General features: G+C 42.6%; 1 protein-coding gene across 9 annotated transcripts in view; it reads left to right on the forward strand.

Annotated features, from left to right (window-relative positions):
- The window catches only part of map7d3 (MAP7 domain containing 3), a 131,835-nt gene that overhangs the window by 81,246 nt on the left and 25,269 nt on the right, over window positions 1-25,320 (forward strand). For 3 of the 9 annotated variants that reach the window (XM_041195629.1, XM_041195634.1, XM_041195637.1), the window contains 5 exons: window positions 3,809-3,901; window positions 4,992-5,117; window positions 9,195-9,346; window positions 19,561-19,865; window positions 20,719-20,984. In XM_041195629.1, coding sequence (XP_041051563.1) covers window positions 3,809-3,901; window positions 4,992-5,117; window positions 9,195-9,346; window positions 19,561-19,865; window positions 20,719-20,984 — 942 coding nt within the window. The remainder of the gene's footprint in view (window positions 1-3,808; window positions 3,902-4,991; window positions 5,118-9,194; window positions 9,347-19,560; window positions 19,866-20,718; window positions 20,985-25,320) is intronic. The other 6 variants (XM_041195633.1, XM_041195636.1, XM_041195631.1 and 3 more) reach the window with 5 other exon arrangements.

Genomic DNA, 25,320 nt, shown 5'->3' on the forward strand with positions numbered 1-25,320 from the left:
GCCTTGACAAGGTGGACGTGGAAAGGATGTTTCTCTTTGTGAGTGAGTCCAGAACTAAGAGCATTGTTTTAAAATTAAGGGTCACCCTTTTAGGACAGAGATGGGGAGAAATTTTTTCTGAGGGTTGTGCAGCTTTAGAGCTCTCTGCCTCAGAAGGTGGTGGCAGGGTCATTGAATATTTTTAGATGGAGGTGGATCGATTCTTGATAGGCAAGGGAATCAAAGGTTATCGGGGTTAGATAGGAATGTGGAGATCGAAACACAAGATCATCAGCCATGATTTTATTGAATGGCGGAGCAGGCTCAAGGGGCCAAACGGTCTACTCCTGTTCCTATTTCTTATGTTTCTTATGTTGGAGGGTCAATACTGAGGGAGTGCTGCGTTGTCGGAGCGGCAGTAATGAGGGAGCTCCGCACTGTTACAGGGCTGGTACTGAGGGAATGCTGCACTTTCAGAGTGACTGTTGCTAGGGCAGTGCAGAAGGAGCATGCACAGGTCAGAGTGCCATCTTTCAGATGCAATGTTAAACCGAGGCACTGTCAGCCATCTCATGGATATATAAGACCCCATGGCACAATGAATAGGGAAATACCTCCGTGTCCTGGCCAATATTTATGCTTCAATGAACACCCTAGAAAGCAGACTAGCTGGCCAATTACCTTGAAGGGTCATGAGGACTCGAAATGTCAACTCTTTTCTTCTCCGCCGATGCTGCCAGACCTGCTGAGTTTTTCCAGGTAATTCTGTTTTTACCTTGTATCAATATGTGTTTGAGAACTGATAGCTGTGTATGCCTGTCTTGCAACATTGGGTAAACATTGACAGTGAAGTGCCCTAGGGTATCCTGAGGCCCCTGACAGACAGTGTATAACCGCAACTTCCCCCCTTCCCCCACCCTTTCTCCCAATGTCTGTCTGACTTCCTCTTAAATTTACTAGCCTTTATTCTCATTCTTTGCCACCACACTTTGCTATTGAATTTGATTTATTATTTCTGCACCCATTTTTTGCCCTGTCCAGATCCATCTGTACTGGAAAAGCCAACCCTTATTGTTCCAGCTTTTCTCCTCCCTGGTATCATTGGCAAAATTTGACCCTTTTGTCTCTGTCATTGATTGAGAAATGGAGATAGTGAATGGAAAAGGTCCCAAACCATGATCCTTCAGGCAGCACCCCAGTCACCACCTCCAGCTCAGGCATATCTCCCTGCACAACCTCCCTGTCTCATGATGCAACCAGTTAGCAAACGACTCCAATCGCAGAACCTCACTGCAGGTGTCCAGCAGCAAGAAATATTAAACAATTAAAAGGTAAGATAGACCTGCATTTCTAGAGCACCTGCCATGTCCTTGGGAAGTCCAATGCACTTTACAGGCAATGAAGTACTTCTCAAGTGTAGCCCCTGCTGTAATGTAGGAAATTAAGAAGTCAGTTTATGGGCTGCAAGCTCCTACAAACAGCAATGAAGCAAATGGCCAAGAAAACTGTTTGGCGTTGGTTGAGAGGATAACATTGGCCAGGTAGGGCTCTGCAGCCTGTGGCTCCAGAACCACATGTGGCTATTTGAAACTGATTTCCAGCTCCCAACCTTTTCCAGTTAGATCACGTTCACGTGAGAAAAGCCTAAAATCATTTAAGTCAAGCAAAGGAAAAGCTACATTTTTATTGTGGGAATTAAAGGGCTAAACATCATACTGCACTTCACAAATTCAAATGATTATTTTAATAAAAAACATTTTGTGCTCTAAATAAACCTGTTTGAGTGGTATAGCTGCATGATGGTTATGGATAATACCTTTGTTTTATCAAGCACGTTTTATGGTTGTGACCATTATTGTTTCTAATAGCTGAGATAACTTATTCTGAATTTACTCTTGGAAGCTATTTTTTATCATGAGAATCAAACAATTGTCTTAATTCTGCATTATATTAAAGTTTGTTTTAAAGATTATTTCACTGACAAAATTATAATAAGTAATTTAAAAAGTCAATTTTATTTTAAATCTATTTCATTGATACATAAATTCAGTACATGTATTTTACTTATTATTTAAGCAAATTTGTATTCTAGCAGAGACATTCAGCAATTTGCTACAGTTTAGAAATCTTGAATTTTCATGTTGTGACCCCCAATATATTTTTTTAGGCAGTTTTTTAAAAGGCTCTTTAGGTTAAAAAGATTGCTGAGCCCAGGTCAGGGAGAACTCCTGCTCTTCTTCAAATAATCCCATGAATATTTTCATTCCACTGAAGGAGCAGGCGGCCTCAGTTTAATGTCTCATCCAAAATGTGGAACCTACGACAGTGCAGCACTCCCTCAGTACTGACTCTCTGATAGTGCTTCGCTCCCTCGGTACTGACCCTCTGACACTGCAGCACTCCCTCAGCACTGACCCTCCGACAGTGCAGCACTCCCTCAGCACTGACCCTGTGACAGTGCCGCACTCCCTCAGCACTGACCCTGTGACAGTGCCGCACTCCCTCAGCACTGACCCTGTGACAGTGCCGCATTCCCTCAGCACTGACCCTGTGACAGTGCCGCACTCCCTCAGCACTGACCCTGTGACAGTGCCGCACTCCCTCAGCACTGACCCTGTGACAGTGCCGCACTCCCTCAGCACTGACCCTGTGACAGTGCCGCACTCCCTCAGCACTGACCCTGTGACAGTGCCGCACTCCCTCAGCACTGACCCTGTGACAGTGCCGCACTCCCTCAGCACTGACCCTGTGACAGTGCCGCACTCCCTCAGCACTGACCCTGTGACAGTGCCGCACTCCCTCAGCACTGACCCTGTGACAGTGCCGCACTCCCTCAGCACTGACCCTCCGACAGTGCCGCACTCCCTCAGCACTGACCCTCCGACACTGCCGCACTCCCTCAGCACTGACCCTCCGACAATGCCGCACTCCCTCAGCACTGACCCTCCAACAGTGCCGCACTCCCTCAGCACTGACCCTGTGACAGTGCCGCACTCCCTCAGCACTGACCCTGTGACAGTGCCGCACTCCCTCAGCACTGACCCTCCGACAGTGCCGCACTCCCTCAGCACTGACCCTCCAACAGTGCCGCACTCCCTCAGCACTGACCCTCCGACAATGCTGCACTCCCTCAGCACTGACCCTCCAACAGTGCCGCACTCCCTCAGCACTGACCCTCTGACACTGCAGCGCTTCCACGCTACTGGAAGTGTCAATGCAATTTTTGTTGAAGTTCCTGAAGTGCTACTTGAACCTGTGACCTTCTGACTCAGATTTGAGAATGCTATCCACTGAGCCCCAGCTATCATGTTAAATAGTACACGATTGAAATGGGATACTGTGGAATTATGCTTTAGCTCTGAAGCAGAATTATTAGTCAGTTCCTAGGTTGTGTTACAGAGCAGTGCATTCACTAATCAGTTACTTTCACCCAATTAACAGAAATTGAATTTGATTTTTTAAGTATGTCTTTGAAGAAAAGAAGTGCTTCATTAAACAGATTGAGTAGTAAAACCTCTCAACCAACACAGAAAGTGTCCCAATTGGAACAAGCAGGTGCAGGAAATGCTCTCTAGCCACATTTAACATGCTATTTGATCAAATGTTAATGTTTCATTACTCCTTAAGAAAAAAAATCAAGCTGTCTTGTAGTCGCCTTCTATGCCAGATAGTTATTTCAGTCAAGCTTTTAAGTATGCTTTTAGTCTAAAGCCAGATATTAAATGAGAATTCAGCAATTTTTGAATTTTGGATGTGAGCCCAGTGTTTGGAAGCAGTCTTTGTTTGTTAGGATATTGTGGGAATAATAGACAATGCCCTTGATTCTTAGGTACAGCGGATAAGAAGAGAAGCTCTTCATTGAATAGATTGGCTAGTAACTCTCGTTCATCTTCTCAATCAGACAAGAAGGAAGATCTGCAAGGTGGCTGACAATTTGCATCAGAGCTTTCCCCTGTTACATGACGTAAATGTTCAATGAATATTAAATGTATCTAACTTGGTCCTATATTAATTTATTTACTGTGATATGTAATGTGCTGTGTCTCAAAATCGCACCAGTTGAAGCACAGAAAACCCTCACTGATTATATTCGTTTCTCATTGGGGAAATGAGCTCAAAATTAATTTTTAGTTTTCTGATTGTTTGCAGTGACAATATTGAAGGACCTCTGTTGACACCATGAAATTCAGTCTGTCCAGCTCCTGGCTTTTTCTGTGCGATTTTAACCATGCAGTTGTAAACCTGTTGCACCCTGTTTGTGATTAACCTTCTTGAGTTTGGAAAACTTTTCAGCTTGTTGGTCATAATGATCTGACGTTAAACCTTTAATTCACTAACAGAATGTTCTAAACTACTTTGGAACAGAAGGTCACCCCCTAACTTCACAATATGTTTCCTTTTTTAGGCTTGCACTGGACCGTGTACCTCTAATGTAACTCCTAGTTTCTTAATACAGACATGTTGTGCAGATAGCTGCCGTCCCCTGACTAGGTTATGCCACTTGAGCAGAGTTGGCTGTGGCAGCATTGTGTTTACTATAGGTAGTTGTCTGGATTCTGGCTGCTGGAGTTGAGCTCATGCCTCCACACACTAACAAGCAGGTTACTGTCTCCCCACAATCAGTGGAGCATTTGTTTGCATATACACCACATAAAGCATGCTGACATATTAATCAAGCCCTGAACTTATCAGTGTTCTGTTTGAACACACCTTGCTTCTTTTGAGGCTGGCAGACTTGTGCTTACATTTGTTAATGACCAGGAGTGTACTTTGGGAACGCATCATGCCGGTTGATTATTGTTTGCCCCCAGTTATCTACTTGTTTGGTATCGTGAAGTTTTTGTTTTTAACCCTTCCTTGGTTTTGTTTTTCATAAGCATTCACTAACCTAACTAACATTTTTGTCATGATTTATGTGTTAATCCTTCTTTCTTCCCATCCACACCCCTTTCCTCCCTCCCTCCTCAGTTAAAACCATGCTGACTCCCTTTTGATTTATTCCTGTCCCTCAGCTCGGCGTTCCCAGAACAATCCCCTGGAGAGTAATATAATCAGCCGTCTGCTGACCCCCACACAGTCCTCTTTAGCTAGGAGCAAGAGTGCTGCTGCTTTATCAGAAGCTGGACAAAGTTCTGCAGGTAATTCTGTTCCAGCAAAGACAACATCTCTTCACATCCCAAGCATTTGTTGAACTTGACTGCATTTAACACTACCTACGTACACACTGACCTTCAATGCACACCACTGCTTGGCGGCTCTCTACTTTATGCTGATGTAACAAAGTGTACTCACTAGCTCCAGGACCAATGATTAGGAGGCATCAGCTCCTGCCAGCCTGTTCAGCCAGTATGATGGTGACAGTGAACCACATCAGGTCTCAGCCCAGTCACCTGGCATAGTACCTCCCAGAGCTAGAGAATACCCACCTTGGTCTGGGTGGGGTTCAATGGGCAACTCAGGCTGGTGGGAGAGGGGAAGAGGATTGGAGGCTGGTGGGGAAGGGTACGGATTGGGACTGGTGGGGGAGGGGTACAGATTGGGACTGGTGGGGGAGGGGTACAGATTGGGACTGGTGGGCGAGGGGTACAGATTGGGAGCTGGGGAGAATGGGTGGGATGCGAGGTTGCTACAGGTTTGCCATTATTCAGCCAACTAGCACCAAGTCCTACTCTGCTGGGTGCTGAATTGAAGGGAATGTGGATGGTGAAGGGCAGAAAGTAAAAACGTTTGTTAAACCATGAAGCTGAGATCCTTTCCCATTAAATATTTTTTAATTTCTCCCAAGTGCTTCATTTTCCAGGTCTAGCAAAGTTTGTCATTCATCAGATTTTAATAGTTCAAGAGATAATTTTGTGACACTGAACGTGGCCCAGAAAAGGAAATCCGATTATTAAAGATTAGAGTTGGATATATAACCCGAAAATGCTGATTACACACAAGGATTACAACCTCTCTAAGGGTGATTACATAAGGCTGCACTGTTGAGCCTGCTACAGAATGTTAATCCTGCCTTTTCCCTGTTTCAGATGCTGACTGACCTGCTGTGTATTTCCTGCATTCTCTATTTTAATTTCAGAGTTGTAGTATTTGCAGCCTTTTTGTTTCTATCAGATGAAGTTAGTTATGCAATTAATATGAAAATTGCAGAGGAAATACAGCAACAGTTTTTTGAAATGTAGCATTGTACTTTGTGCTTGTCTCTGTAGTAAGTCCAAATCTCATAGTAAGTAAACCTCCTGAGATTTGATTCCAGCATGTTTTAAGCATCACATTACATCAGCTCAAACCTTGGAATAACTGACCAACCCAAAGAGGCTGTGATTCCCTCTGTCTCTGCTGGCTGTAAGAGTCAAAATGCTACTTAAATCACAAATTTTAAAACACAGCATTTTGCTGCATCTCTGATCTGACCATTTTCTCTGCCCTCTTCCTCTCCTCTCTCCCCTTTTTTCTCTCTCTCTTGCCTTTATTTTCAAATCAGACAAGGAGAGGTAGCAGGTTAATCTAATAATTATTAATTTTAACCTCAATATTTTGTTGAAATGATTTCATCCTCCTGGCCACCTAGTGTCCATTTTAAAGGGAGAAGCAACCTCTTAACCGCAGAGCCTGACAACTGATGCAGTGTCATCATACAGATCATTCAGAAATACATTAAACCCCCAAACTGCTCCCAGCTTTATAATGTTCACATGTTCTTCTGTGTTCCCATCACTACATGCCCTGTCAATTTATCTGCAATAGGGTAAGGCTTACCAAGCTCAGAACGTTGTGAATTGCTCCTTTCAAATGCGTGAGTTTTACTGCAGAAAACTTAATGTTAGCAGAAATATTCCAGAAAAACCATGAGCAGTTTTTCAGATTTTTGGATGCCATTAATTACTCTTAGCACAGCGATATATGTCAGTATTAGAAATGAAAACAGAAGATGCTGCAAATACTCAGCAGGTCAGGCACCAGCTGTGAAGAGAGAAACAGGGTTAATATTTGAGGTCAATGATCCATCATCAGAACTAAAGGCTGATGTTACATATTGGGGCGGGGGGTGGATGGGGTTTAGTGTAAACAACCCTGATTTCTCCTCACATCGCCCTTCTGTAAAGAAAAGGGTGTTTTGATTTTGATTTCCGCCTTGATAGGCAGTGGCGTATTTCCCAACCCCTCTGTTTTGGTGTGATCCAATTTTTATTAATAATCCCATAGCAAACTCATGACAGGGTGAATTTAGAGGGTTAGTTTATTCGCGCACAATCAAATGCAGGAGGGGCTGTCGCTACTTTGACCCCTGTTCATTCAGTACAGTAAATGAGGGATAAAGAAAGAAAGAGTTACAGGACAAAGACCACAAAACAAAGAATTAATGTTTCAGGTGAGTCCAGAATCAAAGTCCAATGGTGAATCCCTTCACACAGATAGCTGACTGAAAGCTGATGCTGGATAATTAACTTATCCAGTAGAGATGACTTCCGCAATGAGATATAGATACACAGATGAATTAGTATTGTAGGCAATGGTACAAAAGTTCAGAAGTTCCAGTAGAAACAGTACAAATTGGAGGGCAGGCATTCAAACCTGGACAGAGCCCCTTTTCTGTGCTGCTGCTTGGTAGATGGAAGATGGCAGACTGATTTGCAATACAGCAGGACGGTATAACTGGTTCTCTCAGCTGGGGGGGGGGCATGTCACATGACTCCCACTTCACTTTGGCCTTTACAAAGGATGTATAGTTCTTTGCCTGGGTTCCTGATATTGCTAGTGTTCCAACCATTAAGAATTTCAAATGAAGGTTGCCAGGGCTCTTTGTCCTAGCAGACTAGCAGTCTCCATTTGCCAGGCCTGGCTATTGAAATGTAGATGGCCTTTGTATTATTCACTTTGATCTCTGGAGTCCACAGGGGTTATTAACATCCCTTCAGAGCTAACAAGGGGCCGTGATACTGCCAAAAAGCTTTTATTGTCTGAGGGCCCCACCTAGCCAGACATGGCTTCAGTCATTTTGTAAGGTCATTGCCCAGTTTTAAAATTTTAGAAAGTAGCTACGAGGATATATATATATATGTATATATTTTTTACAAAAAGTAGAGTGAGGTCTTACCCTGTTCAAGTGACAAAAGGTCATCAACCTGAAACATTAACTCTGTTTCTCTCCACAGTTGCTTCCTGACCTGCTGAGTATTTCCTGTGTTGTGTTTTTATTTTAGATTTCCAGCATTGATATGATTTTGCTGTTGTATTTTATTTTACTATTAAGTCATGTTTTAGCATTTACCCAATTTGCCACGATTTTTGAACTCTAAGTATAGCTAAGAATTTGGAAAAGTTGTTTGTTGCAAGAGATTTTATTTTATTTAGCCATGACGTGTTCCCTTGGAGATTTAACTAGGTAGATTGAAAACCATGTTTAACTGGTGGAGAAAATCTAAAAAAAGAATACAGCTTCTTTGGTTGAAAATTTGGGTCATTGCAAATGCTGGTTTTCTTTTAATGTTCTGACGAGTTGTTGCAGATATTTTTTGATGTTCAGCTGCTTCTTTAATTTTCATTGATCTGAAATCTCTTCATTTGCTGCTTTTTACTGCCTACAGCATATTTTGTAAGTCATGTGTTTTGGTTTGGAATTTTTTAATTGTTGTACCCACTTGGCAGCTGAATGCTCAACCCGGCTGGAGCTTCACCATGTCTGTTGTATGGAACCCAATGCTGCTTCCATTGCACCTTTGTGTTTTTAACAGTTTAACTTCTTACAAAATGTGTTCCTCCTTTGGGATGAAGCTTGGTGTATAGATACCTTTATAGGCCTATCCATTGCTGTACTAAGGACTGCATTTTAATGGGAAAAGCAGCAGCACACAGTGCATGCTCTCGGTTGGTAGCTTCAATAACCATCCATGTATCGTGAAATCACTGCTGCGTTCACATTTCTCACTGGATTATGATGTCCTACAGTTTAATGCTTAAATAGCTTGCTGTTTATTGATGGCACATATCATTTCGGCAATTGAAAGTTAATTATGTTAATTCAGTTTTTTTTATTTAATCTTCCTTCACCTTAATTACTAACCATAGCATGGTGTTGGTGTCTGTTAATCAGGTGTGGCGGTCTGCACTCTGCTTTTCGTTCATGGTCCTAACATGCACAATTTCTCTCTCTCTCTCCTTTTGTTTTCTTGCTCTGCACTTTTCTTGCTTTCCTATTTCAAATTCTAACCTTGTAGAGTCTCATCTCTGTCCTCGTTCAGCTTCAGCTAGACCTGTCAATCCCCCCGTCAACCCCCCCAACAAGCCTCTGCGTAGCCGCAGCACTGACCGACAGAACTCAATGCCTGAAGCCACAGCCAAAGACACGACATCAATTGAGGCCGTACAGGTTAGTGGAGATAGGGACATTTACGCTGTTTGTTTGGAAATAATTTACTTATTTAATATCTTTCTCTGTTCATGTTGAGACTTTAAAGTGCCCATTATAGCTCATTAATCCTGGAGCTTCTTGGCTAAGCATTTTTTTTTTACACCTAATGAAGAAGGTAGATGTGCCTAGTTTAATGTTCCAGCTGAGTACGAGAGTAAGCTTGTGGGGAACATACAAACTGACTATAAAAGTTTCTATAGGTATGTGAAGAGAAAAAGATTGGTGAAGACAAACGTAGGTCTCTTACAGTCAGAAACATGGGAATTTATAATGGGGAACAAAGAAATGGCTGACCAACTAAATACATACTTTGGTTCTGTCTTCACAAAGGAGGGCACAAATAACACACCAGAAATGTTGGGGAACACAGGGTTTAGTGAGAGGGAGGAACTGAAAGAAATCAGTATTATTAGGGAAATGGTGTTGGGGAAATTGATGGGATTCAAGGCCAATAAATCCCCAGGGCCTGATAATCTACATCCCAGAGTACTTAAGGAAGTGACCCTAGAAATAGTGGATGCATTGGTGGTCATTTTCCGAGATTCTATAGACATTGGAACAGTTCCTACAAATTGGAGGGTAGCTAATGTAATCCTTTTAAAAAGGGAGGCAGGGAGAAAACAGGGAATTACAGACCAGTCAGCCTGATGTCAGTAGTGGGGAAAATTCTAGTGTCCATTATAAAAGATTTAATAGCTGAGCACATGAAAAACAGTGGCAGAATCGGACAGAGTCAGCATGGATTTATGAAAGGGAAAGAGTTGGCGGAAATGGCGGAGGATGATCCTTTGAATGCGGAGGCTGGTGAGGTGATAAGTGAGGACAAGGGGGACCCTATCATGTTTCTGGGAGGGAGGAGAAGGCGTGAGGGCGGATGCACGGGAGATGGGCCGGACACAGTTGAGGGCCCTGTCAACTACCGTGGGTGGAAAATCTCGGTTAAGGAAGAAGGAGGACTTGTCAGAGGAACTGTTTTTGAAGGTAGCATCATCAGAGCAGATGCAACAGAGGCGAAGGAACTGAGAGAATGGGATGGACTCCTTACAAGAAGCGGGGTGTGAGGAGCTGTAGTCAAGGTAGCTGTGGGAGTCGGTAGGCTTGTAATGGATATTGGTGGACAGTCTATCACCAGAGATTGAGACAGAGAGGTCAAGGAAGGGAAGGGAAGTGTCAGAGATGGACCATGTGAAAATGATGGAGGGGTGGAGATTGGAAGCAAAATTAATAAATTTTTCCAAGTCCCAACGAGAGCATGAAGCAGCACCGAAGTAATTATCGATGTACCGGAGAAAGAGTTGTGGAAGGGGGCTGGAGTAGGACTGGAACAAGGAATGTTCCACATACCCAATAAAGAGACAGGCATAGCTGGGGCTCATGCAGGTACCCATAGCCACACCTTTTATTTGGAGGAAGTGAGAGGAGTTAAAGGAGAAATTGTTCAGTGTGAGAACAAGTTCAGCCAGACGGAGGAGAGTAGTGGTGGATGGGGATTGTTCGGACCTCTGTTCGAGGAAGAAGCTGAGAGCTTAGAGAATTAAACATGTGGGCTCAGACAAGCAGAGCGGGACAGGAAGGGGCAGAGTTTAACAAAAAATGTACATCAGTGAATAAGATCATTGCAGGGAATGAAAGTATAAAAATTAAATGAAATTTTCTTTATCTGAATGCTCTTTATCTGAATGCACGAAACATCAGCAGCAAGATAGAAGAATTAGTTGCGCTAATTGAGGTGAATGATTTGGATCCAATTGCCATAACAGAAACATGGTTACAAGGTGACTCCAGAGTATACAATATTTCGGAAACAGAAATGGCAAAGGTGGTGGCGTAGCACTTATAGTAGAGGATGACATAAAGACATTAGTGAGAAATGATCTAGCCTCTGACAAGCATGAAGTAGAATATGGGTGGAGATTAGGAATAGCAAGAGTCAGAAAACACTTATGGGAGTAGTTTATAGGCCCCCTAACAATATTTAAACTGTTGGCCAGAGCATTAAACAAGAAATTATTGCAGCCTGTAACAAAAGAAATGTAATAATTGTGGGGTATTTTAATCTTCTTATTGACTAGAGCAATCAAATTGGCCAGAATGGTTGAAAAGATGCGTTTTTGTTTTTGTGACAGTTTCTTGGAGCAGTACATAGCTTTATCCTTAATTGGATCTACTATCTCAGATCTAGTATTCTGTAATGAAGCAGGGTTAATTAGTAATGTCATGGTAGAGATCCACTGGTAAATAGTGATCATAATACCATTCAATAGATTAAAAAGGTAATGGAAGTAAATGAGCTGTTGGAAACAATTAAAGAAACAATTAAAAATGTTCAACAAGAATGCATTCCATTGGAAAACAAAAACTCATCAAGAAGGACCCATCTGTGGCTCACTCAGGAAGTTAACAAGGGGAAGAAGACACTGGTGGGAGTAGTCTATAGGCCCCCTAACAGTAGCTATACTGTAGGACAGAATAAATCAGGAGATATTGAGGGCATGTAAAAAAGGCAGTACATTAATCATGTGTGACTTTAATCTTCATATAGATTGGGAACGTCAAATTGGCAGAGGTAGCCACAAGCAGGAATTCTTGGTGTATTTGGAACAGTTTACTAGAACAATATGTTGTCAATCCAGCCAGGGATCAGGCTATTTTGGATCTGGTAATGTGTAATGAGGCAGGTTTAATAAATTATCTCAATAAAAGACCCTCTAGGAAACAGTGACCATAGCATGGTGGAATTTAGCATTCAGTTTGAGAGTGAGAAACTTGGGTCAGAAACAAATGTGGTAATTACAATGGAATGAGGGCAAAGTTGGCTGGAGTGGACTGAGAAAGGAGTTTAGCAGAAAAAGCAGTTGATGAACAATGGCAGATGTTTAAGAAAATAGTTCGTGACTCAAACAAATATATATCCCAGTGAGGAAGAAGGATTGTAGGAAAGGAATAAACCAACCATGGTTAACCAAGGAAGTTAAGGACAGTATCAAATTGAAAGAAAAAAACATACCGCAAAGATTAGTGGTAAGCCAGAGGATTGGGAAAGTTTTAAAAACTAACAAAAGATGACCCAAAAAAAGGGAGAAAATAAACTTTGAGGACAAACTAGCAAGTAATATAAAAACGGACAGTAAGAGCTTCTTTAAATATATAAAAAGGAAGAAAGAGACCAAAGTCAATATAGGCCCCTTAGAGAATGGGGAAATAATAATGGGGAACCAAGAAATGGCAGAGGAGTTGAATAAATACTTTGCATCAGTCTTCACAGTAAAAGACTCTAATAGCACTCCAAAAATACTAAATAATCAAGGGGCAAAAGCGGGAAGGAAATAAATACAATAACTATCACTAGAGAAAAAGTACTTAGGGAAACTAATGGGGCTAAATACCGATAAGTCCCCTGGACCTGATGGGTTGCATCCTAGGATATTAAAGGAAGTAGCTACAGAGATAGTGGATGCACTGGTAATAATCTTCCAAGTGTCCTTAGATTCTGGAAAAGCCCCAGGGGATTGGAAAACTGCCAATGTAACACCCTTATTCAAAAAGGGAGGGAGATAAAAAAAGCAGCTAACTGGAGGCCAGTTAGCTTAACAACCATCATTGGGAAAATGTTAGATTCTATTATAAAGGATGTAATAGAGCATTTAGAAATGCATAATATAATCAAACAGAGTCAGTATGGCTTCATGAAGGGGAAATCATGCCTGACAAATTTATTAAAATTCTTTGAGGAGGTAACAAGCAGAATGGATAAAGGGGAACTAGTAGATGTAATATATTTGGATTTTCAAAAAGCGTTCAATAAGGTACCACACATAAGGCTACTTATTAAGAGCCCATGGTGTTGGGAGTAGTATATTAACATGGATAGAGAATTGGATAACTAACTTTGAATATTGCGTGCAATTCTGGTCACCACATTACCAGAAGGATATGGAGGCGTTGGAGAGGGTGCAGAGGAGGTTTACCAGGAAGCTGCCAGGTCTGGAGGTTATTAACTATGAGGAGAAGTTGGAGAAATTCGGATTGTTCTCACTGGAGCGAAGGAGATTGAGGGGCGACTTGATAGAAGTTTACAAAATTATGAGTGACATGGACAGAGTAGATAGTCAGAAGCTTTTTCCCAGGGTGGAAGAGTCAATTACTAGGGGACATAGATTTAAGGTGAGAGGAGAAAACTAGAAGAGATGCGCGGGGCAAGTTTTTTACGCAGTGGGTAGTGAGTGTCTGGAATTGGCTGCCAGAGGAGGTGGTGGAAGAAGGTATGATAGTGGTGTTTAAGAAGCAGCTTGACAAATACATGAATAGGATGGGAATAGAGGGATACGGACCCCGGAGGTGCAAAATGTTTTAGTTTGACAGGTATATGATCGGTGCAGGCTTGGAGGGCGGAAGGGCCTGTTCCTGTGCTATACTTTTCTTTGTTCTAATAGACAGAGTTGGATAAGGGGGGCATTTTCAGGATGGCAACCTATAACTAGTGGAGTGCCACAAGAATCAGTGCAAGATCCACAATTATTTACAATATATATTAATGACTTGGATGAGGGAAGTGAATGTACTATCGCCAATTTTGCAGATGACAAAAATAGGTGGGAAGGCAAGTGGTGAGGATGATAGAGTCTACAGGGGGATATAGACAGGTTAAGTGAGTGGGCAAAAACTTGGCACATGGAATATAATGTGGAAAAATGTGAGGTTATGCACTTTGGAAGAAAGAATAGAGGAGCTGAATATTATTTAAATGGAGAAAGACTGAAGAAAGCTGCCGCACAGAGGGATTTGGGGGTCCTCATGCATGAATCCCAAAAAGCTAGCATACAAGTTAAGCAGGTAATAGGTAAGGCAAATGGAATGTTGGCCTTTATTTCAAAGGGTATGGAGTATAAAAATAGGGAAGTCTTGCTAAAACTATACAAGGCACTAGTTAGACCACACCTAGAATACTTTGAACAGTTTTGATCCCGTTATCTAAGGAAAGATATACTGGCATTGGAGGCAGTCCAGAGAAGATTCACTTGGTTGACCCTGGGGATGGTGGGATTTTCTTATGAGGAGAGGTTGAGTAGGTTGGGCCTGTACTCATTGGAGTTTAGAAGAATGAGAGGTGACCTTACTGAGACATATGAGATTCTTAGGGGGCTTGACAGGGTAGATGCTGAGAGGTTGTTTCCCCTTGTGGGAGAGTTTAGGACCAGAGGGCATAATCTCAGAGTAAGGGGGCACCTATTTAAAACAGATGAGGAGGAATTTCTTCTCTGAGGATAGTCGATCTGTGGAAATCTTTACAGCAGAGGGCTGTAGCGACTTGGTCATTCAGTGTATTCAAGGCTGAAATAGACAGTAAAGGAATCAAGGGTTATGGGGAAAAAGCAGAAAGTGGAGTTGAGGATTGTCAGATCAGCCATGATCTAATTGAATTTTAGGGCAAACTCAGTGGATCGAATGGCCTACTTCTGCTCTTGGGTCTTGTGGTCTTAAGGATAGTATTAGATTAAAAGAAGAGGCTTACAATATTGCAAAATACATTAGCAAGTCTGAGGATTTGGAGTGCTTTAGAAACCGGGGGGGGCACCAAAACGTTCCTAAAAAGGGTAAAAAGAGAATGAGACTAAACTAGCCAAAAATATAAAAATTGTAGATTGTTAGCATATTTGAGTACAGGAGTAAAGAAATCTTGCTACAGTTGTACAGGGCCTTGGTGACACCACACCTGGAGTATTATGTACAGTTTCGGTCTCCTTTCCCAAGAAGGATATATTTGCCATAGAGAGTGCAACAGAGATTCACCTGACTGATTCCTGGGATGGCAGGATCACCCTAAGAGGAGAGACTGAGGGGACTGGGCCTATATTCTCTGGAGTTTAGAAGAATGAGAGGGGATTTCATTGAAGCATGCAGGACGGATGTTTATCCTGGCTGGTGAGCCTAAAGCCAGAGTACACAGTCTCAGAATGAGGGGCAAACCATTTAAGACTGTAATGAAAAGGAATTTCTTCACTTAAGAGGGCTGAAGAGGCTCAGTAATTGAGTATAATCAAGACAGCGATTGAGATTGATCAAGGGATAAGACATAGGAGCAGAAGTAGGCTATTCATCTCATGGCTGATCTGATCATCCTCAACTCCACTTTCCTGCCTTTTCCCCATAAGCCTCAATCCCCTTACTGATTAAAAGTCTGTCTATCTCAGCCTTGAATATACAACGACCCAGCCTCTGTGGTAAAGAATTCCACAGATCGACTACCCTCTGAGAGAAGAAATTCCTCCTCATCTCTGTTTTAAATGATTGCCCCCTCACTCTGAGATTATGCCCTCTGGTCCTAGCCTCTCGCACAAGGGGAAACAACCTCTCAGCATTTACCCTGTCAAGCCCCCTAAGAATCTTATATGTTTCAATAAGGTCGCCTCTCATTCTTCTAAACTCCAATGATTACAGGTCCAACCTACTCAACCTCTCCTCATAAGAAAAACCCACCATCCCCAGGATCAACCAAGTGAACTTTCTCTGGACTGCCTCCCAATGCCAGTATATCTCTCCTTAGATAAGGGGACCAAAACTGTTCTCAGTATTCTGTGGTCTAACTAGTGCCTTGTACAGTTTTAGCAAGACTTCTCTATTTTTATACTCCATACCCTTTGAAACAAAGGCCAACATCCCATTTGCCTTCCTCATTACCTGCTGAACTTGTATACTAGCTTTTTGTGATTCATGCACAAGGACCCCCAAATCCATCTGTGCTGCAGCTTTCTTCAGTCTTTCTCCATTTAAATAATATTCAGCTCCTCTATTCTTCCTGCCAAAATGCATAACTTCACACTTCCACACATTATATTCCATCTGCCAAGTTTTTGCCCACTCACTTTAACCTGTCTATATCCCTCTGTAGACTCTGTGTCATCCTCACCACTTGCCTTCCCACCTATTTTGTAAGGGGATAGTGCAGCAAAATAGCTTTGAGGTAGAAGATCAGCCATGATCTAGTTGAATGGTGGAGCAGACTTGATGGGCAGAATGGCCCCCTGCTCCTATTTCCTATATTCCTATCCAGACAGTAGTGTCATTAAGTGCAGTGGCATAATGATTACCTTACTGGACTAGTAATCCAGGGGCGTAGTCTTAATAATCCTGAGACATGCATTCGAATCTCACTAAGGCAGCCGGGGAATTCAGTCAACTAAATTAATTTGGAATTTAAAAATAAAAATTAGTATTGTCAAGCATGAATAACCAAATTGTCATAGAGGTGATAAAAGTAGTGGACAAGGGAATGTCTATGGATGTTATTTATAAACAACTCAGATGATGGAATAGAAAGTCAATATCTAAGTTTGCCAATGGCACGTAGATATAGACAGCCCTGTAAGCTGTGTAGATGGAAGTATAAAATTACAAAAAGATATTAATAGATTAAGTCAATGGGCTAAACTGACAAATGGATTCAGTGTAAGCAAATGTGAGGTCCTAAAAACCATAGAACAGAGTAACTTTCTCAATGGTGAAAAGCTGGAACTTGAACGTCCAGGTACAGAGATCATTTTACATCATTAAAATGTCATGAACAAGGTGCAGAAAATAATCAAAAAGGTTAATGGAGTGCTGGCCTTTATATCTAAAGGACTAGAATATATGGGAACATAAGTTATGCTTCAACTTTAAAAGACCCTGGTTAGACCACACCTGGAGTTGTTACTGTGAGCAGCTCTGAGCCCATTGTAAAAGTTTGGAACTCTCTTTTGCATATGGCATCTGATGCCAGATGAATTTTTAATTTTAAATCTGAGATTGATAGATTTTTGTTATCCAGAAGTATCCAGGGGCATGGGACAAAGGCAGACATGTGGAGTTAGGTCACCGATCCCCGATGATCTCATTCAATGGCGGAACAAGTTGGAAGGCCTATGTGTCCACCTAACTCACCGATGTGTTTTAAGGAAGGAATTCTGCCATTCTTCCCTAATTCCAGAACCACACCAATATTGTTCACTGTTAACTGAAATGGCCCAGCAAACCGCAACCTTCTCGAGGCCATTAGGGATGGGCAGTAAATGTTGGCCTTGCCAATGTTGTTCACACCCCATGAATAAAAACAAAATTCCAAGTAAAGCTTTACCTTGTAAGTCCTGTGAATACACAATAGCCATTTGATTAGGCAGTTTGCCTGCAGTAAGTAGTGTTAGTCAAAGTGCAGTGTAACAGCTGCAGATGATGTGTGTGCATTGCTCTTTCCCCCTCTGGTGGGAATTAGAAAAGCTATCTGTGGACTATATATTGGAGAGCAGACAGTCCCTTCACTGATCCTGTATCAATGTTGGTTTTAGTGGAGAGTTTGTGCTGTTAACAGTTTCTTAGCGATCCCACAACCAATGGCAACCCCATAGTAAACGTGTGCAGTTGTGCAAGAGGGGTACACGTTAGGCCATGGCACTGCTTACACCCATAATGCCCAATATACAAGCCGTTTTAACCACAGTCAGAGACTGGACATGCTTCAAAGTGATGGATGCATTAGCTGTCATTTTGTAATGTCCTCTAAAGGTCTGAAGTTGAGTGTTTGGGCATGCTTGTTCCAATTTACAGTGGGAGATTCTGGCAGTTAACGTTAAGGCAGCATTTGCCAAGTGCAGCATCAAGGAGCCCTAGCAAAACTGAGTCAAGGAGAAGCGGGGGATGGGGGGGGTTGCTGTACACTGGTTGGAGTCATACCTAGCACAAAGGAAGATGGTTGTGGAAGTCAGTCATCTCAGACCGGGACATCACTGCAGTAGCATCCTAGGCCCAGCCATCTTCAGCTGCTTTATCAATGACCTTCCCTACATCATTGAGTCAGAAATGGGGACGTTCGCTAATGATTGCACAATGTTTAGCACCACTCGCAACTCCTCAGACACTGAAGCAGTCCATGTCCAAATGCAGTAAGACCTGGACACATTCAGGCTTGGATTAACAAGTGGCGAATAACGGTCGCACCACACAAGTGCCAGGCAATGACCATCTCCAACAAAAGAGAATCCAACCATCAGCCCTTGACATTAAATGGCATTACCATCACAGAATCTCCCACTGTCAACATCCTGGTGGTTACCATTGACCAGAAATTGAACTGGACTAGTCATATAAATACAGTGACTACAAGAGCAGGTCAGAGACTCGGAATCCTGCGGCGAGTAACACACATCCTGACTCCCCAAAGCCTGTCCACCATTTACAAGGCACAAGTCAGGAGTGTGATGGAATATTCCCCACTTGCCTGGATGAGTGTGGCTCCAACAGCACTCAAAGTTTGACACCATCCAAGACAAAGCAGCCCGCTTGATTGGCACCCCATCCACAAACATTCACTCCCTCCATCACCGACGCACAGTAGCAGCTGTGTGTACCATCTACAAGGTGCACTGCAGGAACTCATCAAGGCTCCTTAGACATCACCTTCCAAACCCACGACCACTACCATCTTGAAGGACAAGGGCAGCAGATAGATGGGAACACCACCACCTGGAAGTTTCCCTTCAAGTCACTCACTATCCTGACTTGGAAATATATCGCTGTTCCTTCACTGTCGCTGGGTCAAAATCCTGGAACTCCCTCCCTAACAGAACTGTGGGTGTACCTACACCACATGGACTGCAGCGGTTCAAGAAGGCAGCTCACCACCACCTTCTCAAGGGCAACTAGGGATGGGCAATAAATGCTGACCCAACCAATGGCAACCACGTCCTGTGAAAGAATTAAAAAAAATTCTGTCCAGAGACATTGAGATGGCTGGTGATGGAAATGGGATGTACTAGGTTTATTGTAGAGATTAGCTATCTGAGCTTGTGGAAAAGTACATTTTATGTGTCAGTAGAGCCCGGATTGCATTTGAAGAGTGTATAATATCCAACCAGAGCTTGACTAATGGTCAATGATATAATCTGAAATGGAATGCAGAATTTACTTCAGTAGACAGCTTGTATCCTGACCATAGAAGTGATATGTAATGAATGAGTACCAATTAGGTGGTAAAGTACCATGTACATAGGACTTTTAATGGAATAGGTGGCTAATTTGACAATGTAGGCTTGGAAAAAAAACTGTTGTTTCAATGGATATGATCTTGGTGGTTGTTGTGACAGGGGATGGGACAGTTGAATGAGGGAGTGATGATTGTCTTATTTGGTTTGTATGAACAGAAACAAATTAAGGAAAAACGTCCTTCATCTCCTGCTTCAACAAGCCGTAGGCGCTCACCCTCACCAAATTTGGCAAAGAGACCCTCATGGCCTGCAAGCACAGGCACTCCAAGATCCTCATCGCCAGCCACAGGGGCTAGAAGACCATCACCATCACCATCACCATCGACCACAGCCACTCAGAGACCCTCATCACCAGCCACAGTGACTAGGAGACCGCCATCTCCATCGAGCACAGGGGCTAAGAGACCCCCATCGCCATCAAGCACAGCGACAAAGAGATCACCGTCACCTTCAACAGTCAAGTAATGCTATAGATATTTAAAAATGATTAAATTTAATTTATAAACTATTGTTTTCTTCTGAATCTGACACTTCTACTGGTATTTCTTCTACTTCTAAAATCACCCCTTCTAATCTTCTCTGCCCCTTAAGCAACTCCACCCACTCTGCTCCCACCTTTATTGGAGATAGAGTTTGTAACAACAGCCTGGTGCTCGGTTTTTCCATCAAAACCAGTTTTCTGATCTCCATGATTTTTGAGTGTAGGTGCAGAAGTTGTTTAATTCCCCCTGAGGTTTAACTAACCCAAGCCGGTCTCTGCTCCCTAATGTGCTGTTTTTGCTGAAACGCAGCCGATTTAGCATATGTAGTATACAAGGTGTGACATACTTAGAGATTAACCATCTGCAGGCCAGTGGGCTTAGAAGATTGCAATCATGTAATGCCAATTAGATTTAGAATACTGGATATTGGTCAGTGACTGCTTAATACTCAGTTGCTACTCAGCACCAAGTCGCAAGGGGGATTGGTGTTTAAGTCTATGTTGTGTCTCCTTTGCAAAGACTGAAATTCAATAGAACTTGGACCAAAATCATCCTATTGCATCTCTAAATGTTCAGTGTTGTTTCCTGGCTTTTCCATTTTTAGGAAGGAAGGTGCTGCTCGATTTTGTAGTTCAGATGCTGGTTTTGGTTCTACTGATTTAGAAAGTGTTGTAAATAGTAGAAAAAGGGAAAATAAACCAAGCTAATCATTTTTGAGAACAGTTTCCCAATGCTGAGTTGTAATTTTTTTTTTAAACAATGACATTGTCCCCTGAAACTGCTCGATTAAGCTTTCAGGTCTTAACAGATTGTGATTTTATTTGAATGTTAGATCAAGTCCAAAGAACCGCCCACCTTCTCCCAGCAGATTCAAGCAGCACCCTCCATCCCCCCCATCCATCCAAAAGCCTCTGCCCATCCACCGACTCCCAGGTGCTTCCATTACTGTGAGTGCCACCAAAAAGAAGATTGAGAAGGAGGGAAAGCCAAAGCCAAAACCAGAAGTTGCGGGTCCGGAACACGAAATCGGGCAGATGTCGGAAAAAGAGCCCTCGACAACAACATCGAGCAAAACCAAAGATTCTGAGCAGAAACCAGGTATGGCCTGATCATGTGGACACCAAGGGAGTCCAACTTTTAAGAGAATAATAATATCTTCTAGATAATAAATACTTGGTGAATGCCCAAGTAGTAACAGCAACCTGCATTTATTTGTTCAATGAATAAGACATCCCAAGCTGCGTCACATGAGCATTATTAAACAAACTTTGACACCAGCCACATAAGGTGATATCAGGACAGGTGACCAAAACTTTGATCAAAAAGGTAGGTTTCAAGGAGGAGAGATAGATAGAGGGGAGCAAGGGATAGGGAGAGAATTCCAGGCTTAAGGCCTTAGGCAGCTGAAAGCATGGCCATCAATGCAAAGGAAATGGGGGACATTCAAGAGAGGTGTATGTGCAAGACTGTGTAGAGGGAAACCTGTTCAGGGTTAGCTGAGAAAACATTTGAAAAAAATGGCTTGGATTCTGCATTGCTGCCTTGTCCATTCTGAAACCCCTTTTAAACCCTATTTACACTGCCAAATTCACTTTTAATGGTGTCTCCAATAGATTCACTCTTGCACAGCTTCTCTGAGTAAAGGGCAGTACCCTGACTTGGACAATGGATTATTGTTTCTTTGTTGTTGTTGAGTCCATATCCAGGATTTGCTCCCTACCATCATGGTGAGGTCATCAGCACCAGGGGGACTGCAGTGGTTCAGGGAGAAGGCCCACTATCTTCTCCAGACCTATCACCCCCAATCCCAAGAACAATTTATTGTGAAGGTTGGTAAATGTGTGACTGATGAACATGAGGTGACCAGCCTTGAGGTGTAGATCAATTAGATAGCTATGGAATGATAATGTAGCTGGAAACAGCAAACATGTACACCTTGAAAGATCATTGACAAAGGGAGAAGTGAAAGAATTTGCCATTGTTCATATTTCACCGAGAGTTTCCACTCGCCCCAAGTTACTGCAGATCAGTAATGGGACTTCGTTTCATGTGAATTCTGGCACCCTGTTTGCAAGGGATAGTGCTTGGAACCAGGATAATTCTGTGGTTTAAGATTCAAGTTCTGAGGAGCTGGAGGAGCTTGTCTTTAAAATGATGAGAGACATTGGAGATGTAAGGAGGGTATTTGATGAGGATGTTGAGCTTGACATCAGGATCCAGCAATTTGAAATAAACAAGTGTTAGGTGAGTTATAATTGGCCCACATTGCAGGTGTGATACCAACTCCCAACCGTGGTGCTCCAGACTCTTCCAAACAGGAGTCAAGTAAATGAGAGTCTGAAGATCTGAGAATAGTTGTAGACTGGGGTGATGAGGCATTTTGGGGTCATTATCCTTGCGGAACCGCAGAGTTTCATACCCATGTGCAGATGTACAAATAATTTAGACATCTTTTAACTAGATTTTAAAGTTCAATGAGTGTTTATACAAAACTCTTCTCCACAGATGAAATTGGGATAATATCCTTTCTGTGGTAGACTGTACAACAGGATCAGACAAATGGGCCAAACAGATTATACCTGTCTCATGCATTCTTGTGATAGCAACAAAACACAGAAATGGAAGTTTCAAAGTCTCAGAGTTTCTTAGTGTCATCACAAAGTTGCTGCCAGCTAAAGGATTAATAAAGAAATATAAAGCACCTATCAGTATCAGGAAATATGGACCTTCCAAAGAATGACAGTAACATCAAATTGAAAAGTATGCTGACTTTCAATGGAATGATGTGTCATTTAAGTTTTCTGCCAGAGTGTCAGTTACTTGGAGACTGGAGATGAAGTAGGTCAAGTTGTGTAATGCCCCATGTTATATTTTTAAACTGTTTCCACTAGAGCATTAAGCTGCTGGCAGGCTAGAGTTGCTCTGAGCCATGGGTTTTGCAGGTGTTAACCCTTCTGTTGCCTGCAGCAGTGAATACTTCTCAGACTTTCCTGAACTAGTTTTTACACTACCTAAACTGACACAGAAATAGGAAGATGAAAAGTAACTGCAGGAAGTGTGTTTTTTTTAGCTCATGATTTTAATGGCCCTGCCCTGTCTGGCTGTGTATATAGCCCAAGCTGTGTTCTGTAATCCATCTTTCACTGCTGAAATCATCTCTATGTGGGACTTTTTACAGTCAAAACCCAATGGAACTCAAAATAACATACAACAGGCAATTAATACATTTGACTTGATACACTATCAGACAATAATGCCATTTTGTGTGATGCAATTTCCTTTATTTTTGTCCACCTTTTGCATTTGGGTTAAAACTGTGTTTCTCAAACCGCTACAAAATTACAATAAACTACTGAAGGGTGCCAATGCTGCTTTCTTTATCTACCACACGTACTGCGCACTGTTGTGAAGTTTAGCATTAGTTTAATCTTAATTCCTCAATTGTCAATCTACATCTACCAATGGGATATGAACTCATCTGTAAACACATTAAACCTGATCACACAATCAGTTGGCAAGCTTGGAGACATGTCAGTCATTCTGGACCAGCGGATCTTCTGAGCAGCAGTTTATCACTTCGCTCGAAAATTCCCCTGACCCAATGCTGCTGCACATTTCTTCCAGGACCTTTGAGCCCGGCTTCCACAGAAACATGCAGTGCAGTGCCCATTGGGGGAAGACATGACATGCCCCCTTTTTATGGCACTAGGTGCCACATGATAGGTTTACAGCCAGAAAGTGAGAGAGAAACAACGTGGTCATTTACAGGGTGTGTGCGAGAGAAACAGCGTGGTAATTTACAGGGAGCGAGTGTGAAGACAAACAGCGTGGTCATTTGCAGTGTGTGTGTGTGAGAGACAACATGGTCATTTACAGGGTGTGTGTGAGAGAACCAGCGTGATCATTTATAGAGAGCGAATGTGTGAGAAACAGCATGGTCATTTACAGGGTGTGTGTGAGAGAAACAGCGTGGTCATTTACAGGGTATGTGTGAGAGAAACAGCATGGTCATTTACAGGGTATGTGTGAGAGAAACAGCGTGGTCATTTACAGGGAGCAAGTGTGAGAGAAACAGCGTGGTCATTTACAGGGTGTGTGTGAGAGAAACAGTGTGGTCATTTACAGGGTGTGTGTGAGAGAAACAGCGTGGTCATTTACAGGGTGTGTGTGTGAGAAACAGCGTGGTCATTTACAGAGTGTGTGTGAGAGAAACAGCGTGGTCATTTACAGAGTGTGTGTGAGAGAAACAGCGTGGTCAATTAGAGGGTGTGTGTGAGAGAAACAGCGTGGTCATTTACAGGGAGCGAATGTGTGAGAAACAGCGTGGTCATTTACAGGGTGTGTGTGAGAGAAACAGCGTGGTCATTTACAGGGAGCGAATGTGTGAGAAACAGTGTGGTCATTTACAGGGTGTGTGTGAGAGAAACAGCGTGGTCATTTACAGGGTATGTGTGAGAGAAACAGCGTGGTCATTTACAGGGAGCAAGTGTGAGAGAAACAGCATGGTCATTTACAGAAGCAAGTGTGAGAGAAACAGCGTGGTCATTTGCAGGGAGCAAGTGTGAGAGAAACAGCGTGGTCATTTACAGGGTGTGTGTGAGAGAAACAGCGTGGTCATTTACAGGGTGTGTGTGAGAGAAACAGCGTGGTCATTTACAGGGTATGCGTGAGAAACAGTGTGGTCATTTACAGTGTGAGAGTGTGAGAGAAACAGTGTGGTCATTTTCAGGGAGCAAGTGTGAGAGAAACAGTGTGGTCATTTACAGTGTGAGAGTGTGAGAGAAACAGCGTGGTCATTTACAGGGAGCAAGTGTGAGAGAAACAACGTGGTCATTTACAGGGGAGAAGAGTGAGAGAAACAGCGTGGTCATTTACAGGGGGAGTATGTGAGAGAAGCAGGGTCTTTAACAGTGAGTGTGTGAGAGAAGTGTGTGAGACCATTAAAGAGAGTGAGAGGAAAAAGAGTGCAGAGAGCAGCTGATGGGTGAGTATTTCTAATCTTTAAAGCAAAGTAAGGCCTTTAGTTTGTGTTTAGATCTCTAGTCTTCTTTTTCTCTTAAAGATAGTTTGTTAAGTATAAGATCAATACTGGTGTGTATAAAAAAAATAATTATAATAAATTCTAAATAGTGGGGACACTAGAGAAATTAATAAATTGAATTAAGTACAATAGCGATGGCAGGATGGGTGATGTGTTATTGCTATAGCATGTGGGAGCTGCTGGACACTAAGGTGATCCAGAGTGAACACACCTGTACCAAGTGTTTGCAGCTCAAGGAACTTTGGATCCGAGTTAAGGAGCTGGAGCCCAAGCTGCAGACATTGTGCCACATCAGGGAGGGGGAAAGTTTACCTCGACACTTTGCTCGAGGGGGTGGTCACATCCCCACAGATTAGGTAATTCAAACTTTGTCTGTGATCAGGGACAGGAGGG

This window comes from Carcharodon carcharias, chromosome 9 (assembly GCF_017639515.1).
Source record: "Carcharodon carcharias isolate sCarCar2 chromosome 9, sCarCar2.pri, whole genome shotgun sequence".
NCBI classification, from domain to species: domain Eukaryota; kingdom Metazoa; phylum Chordata; class Chondrichthyes; order Lamniformes; family Lamnidae; genus Carcharodon; species Carcharodon carcharias.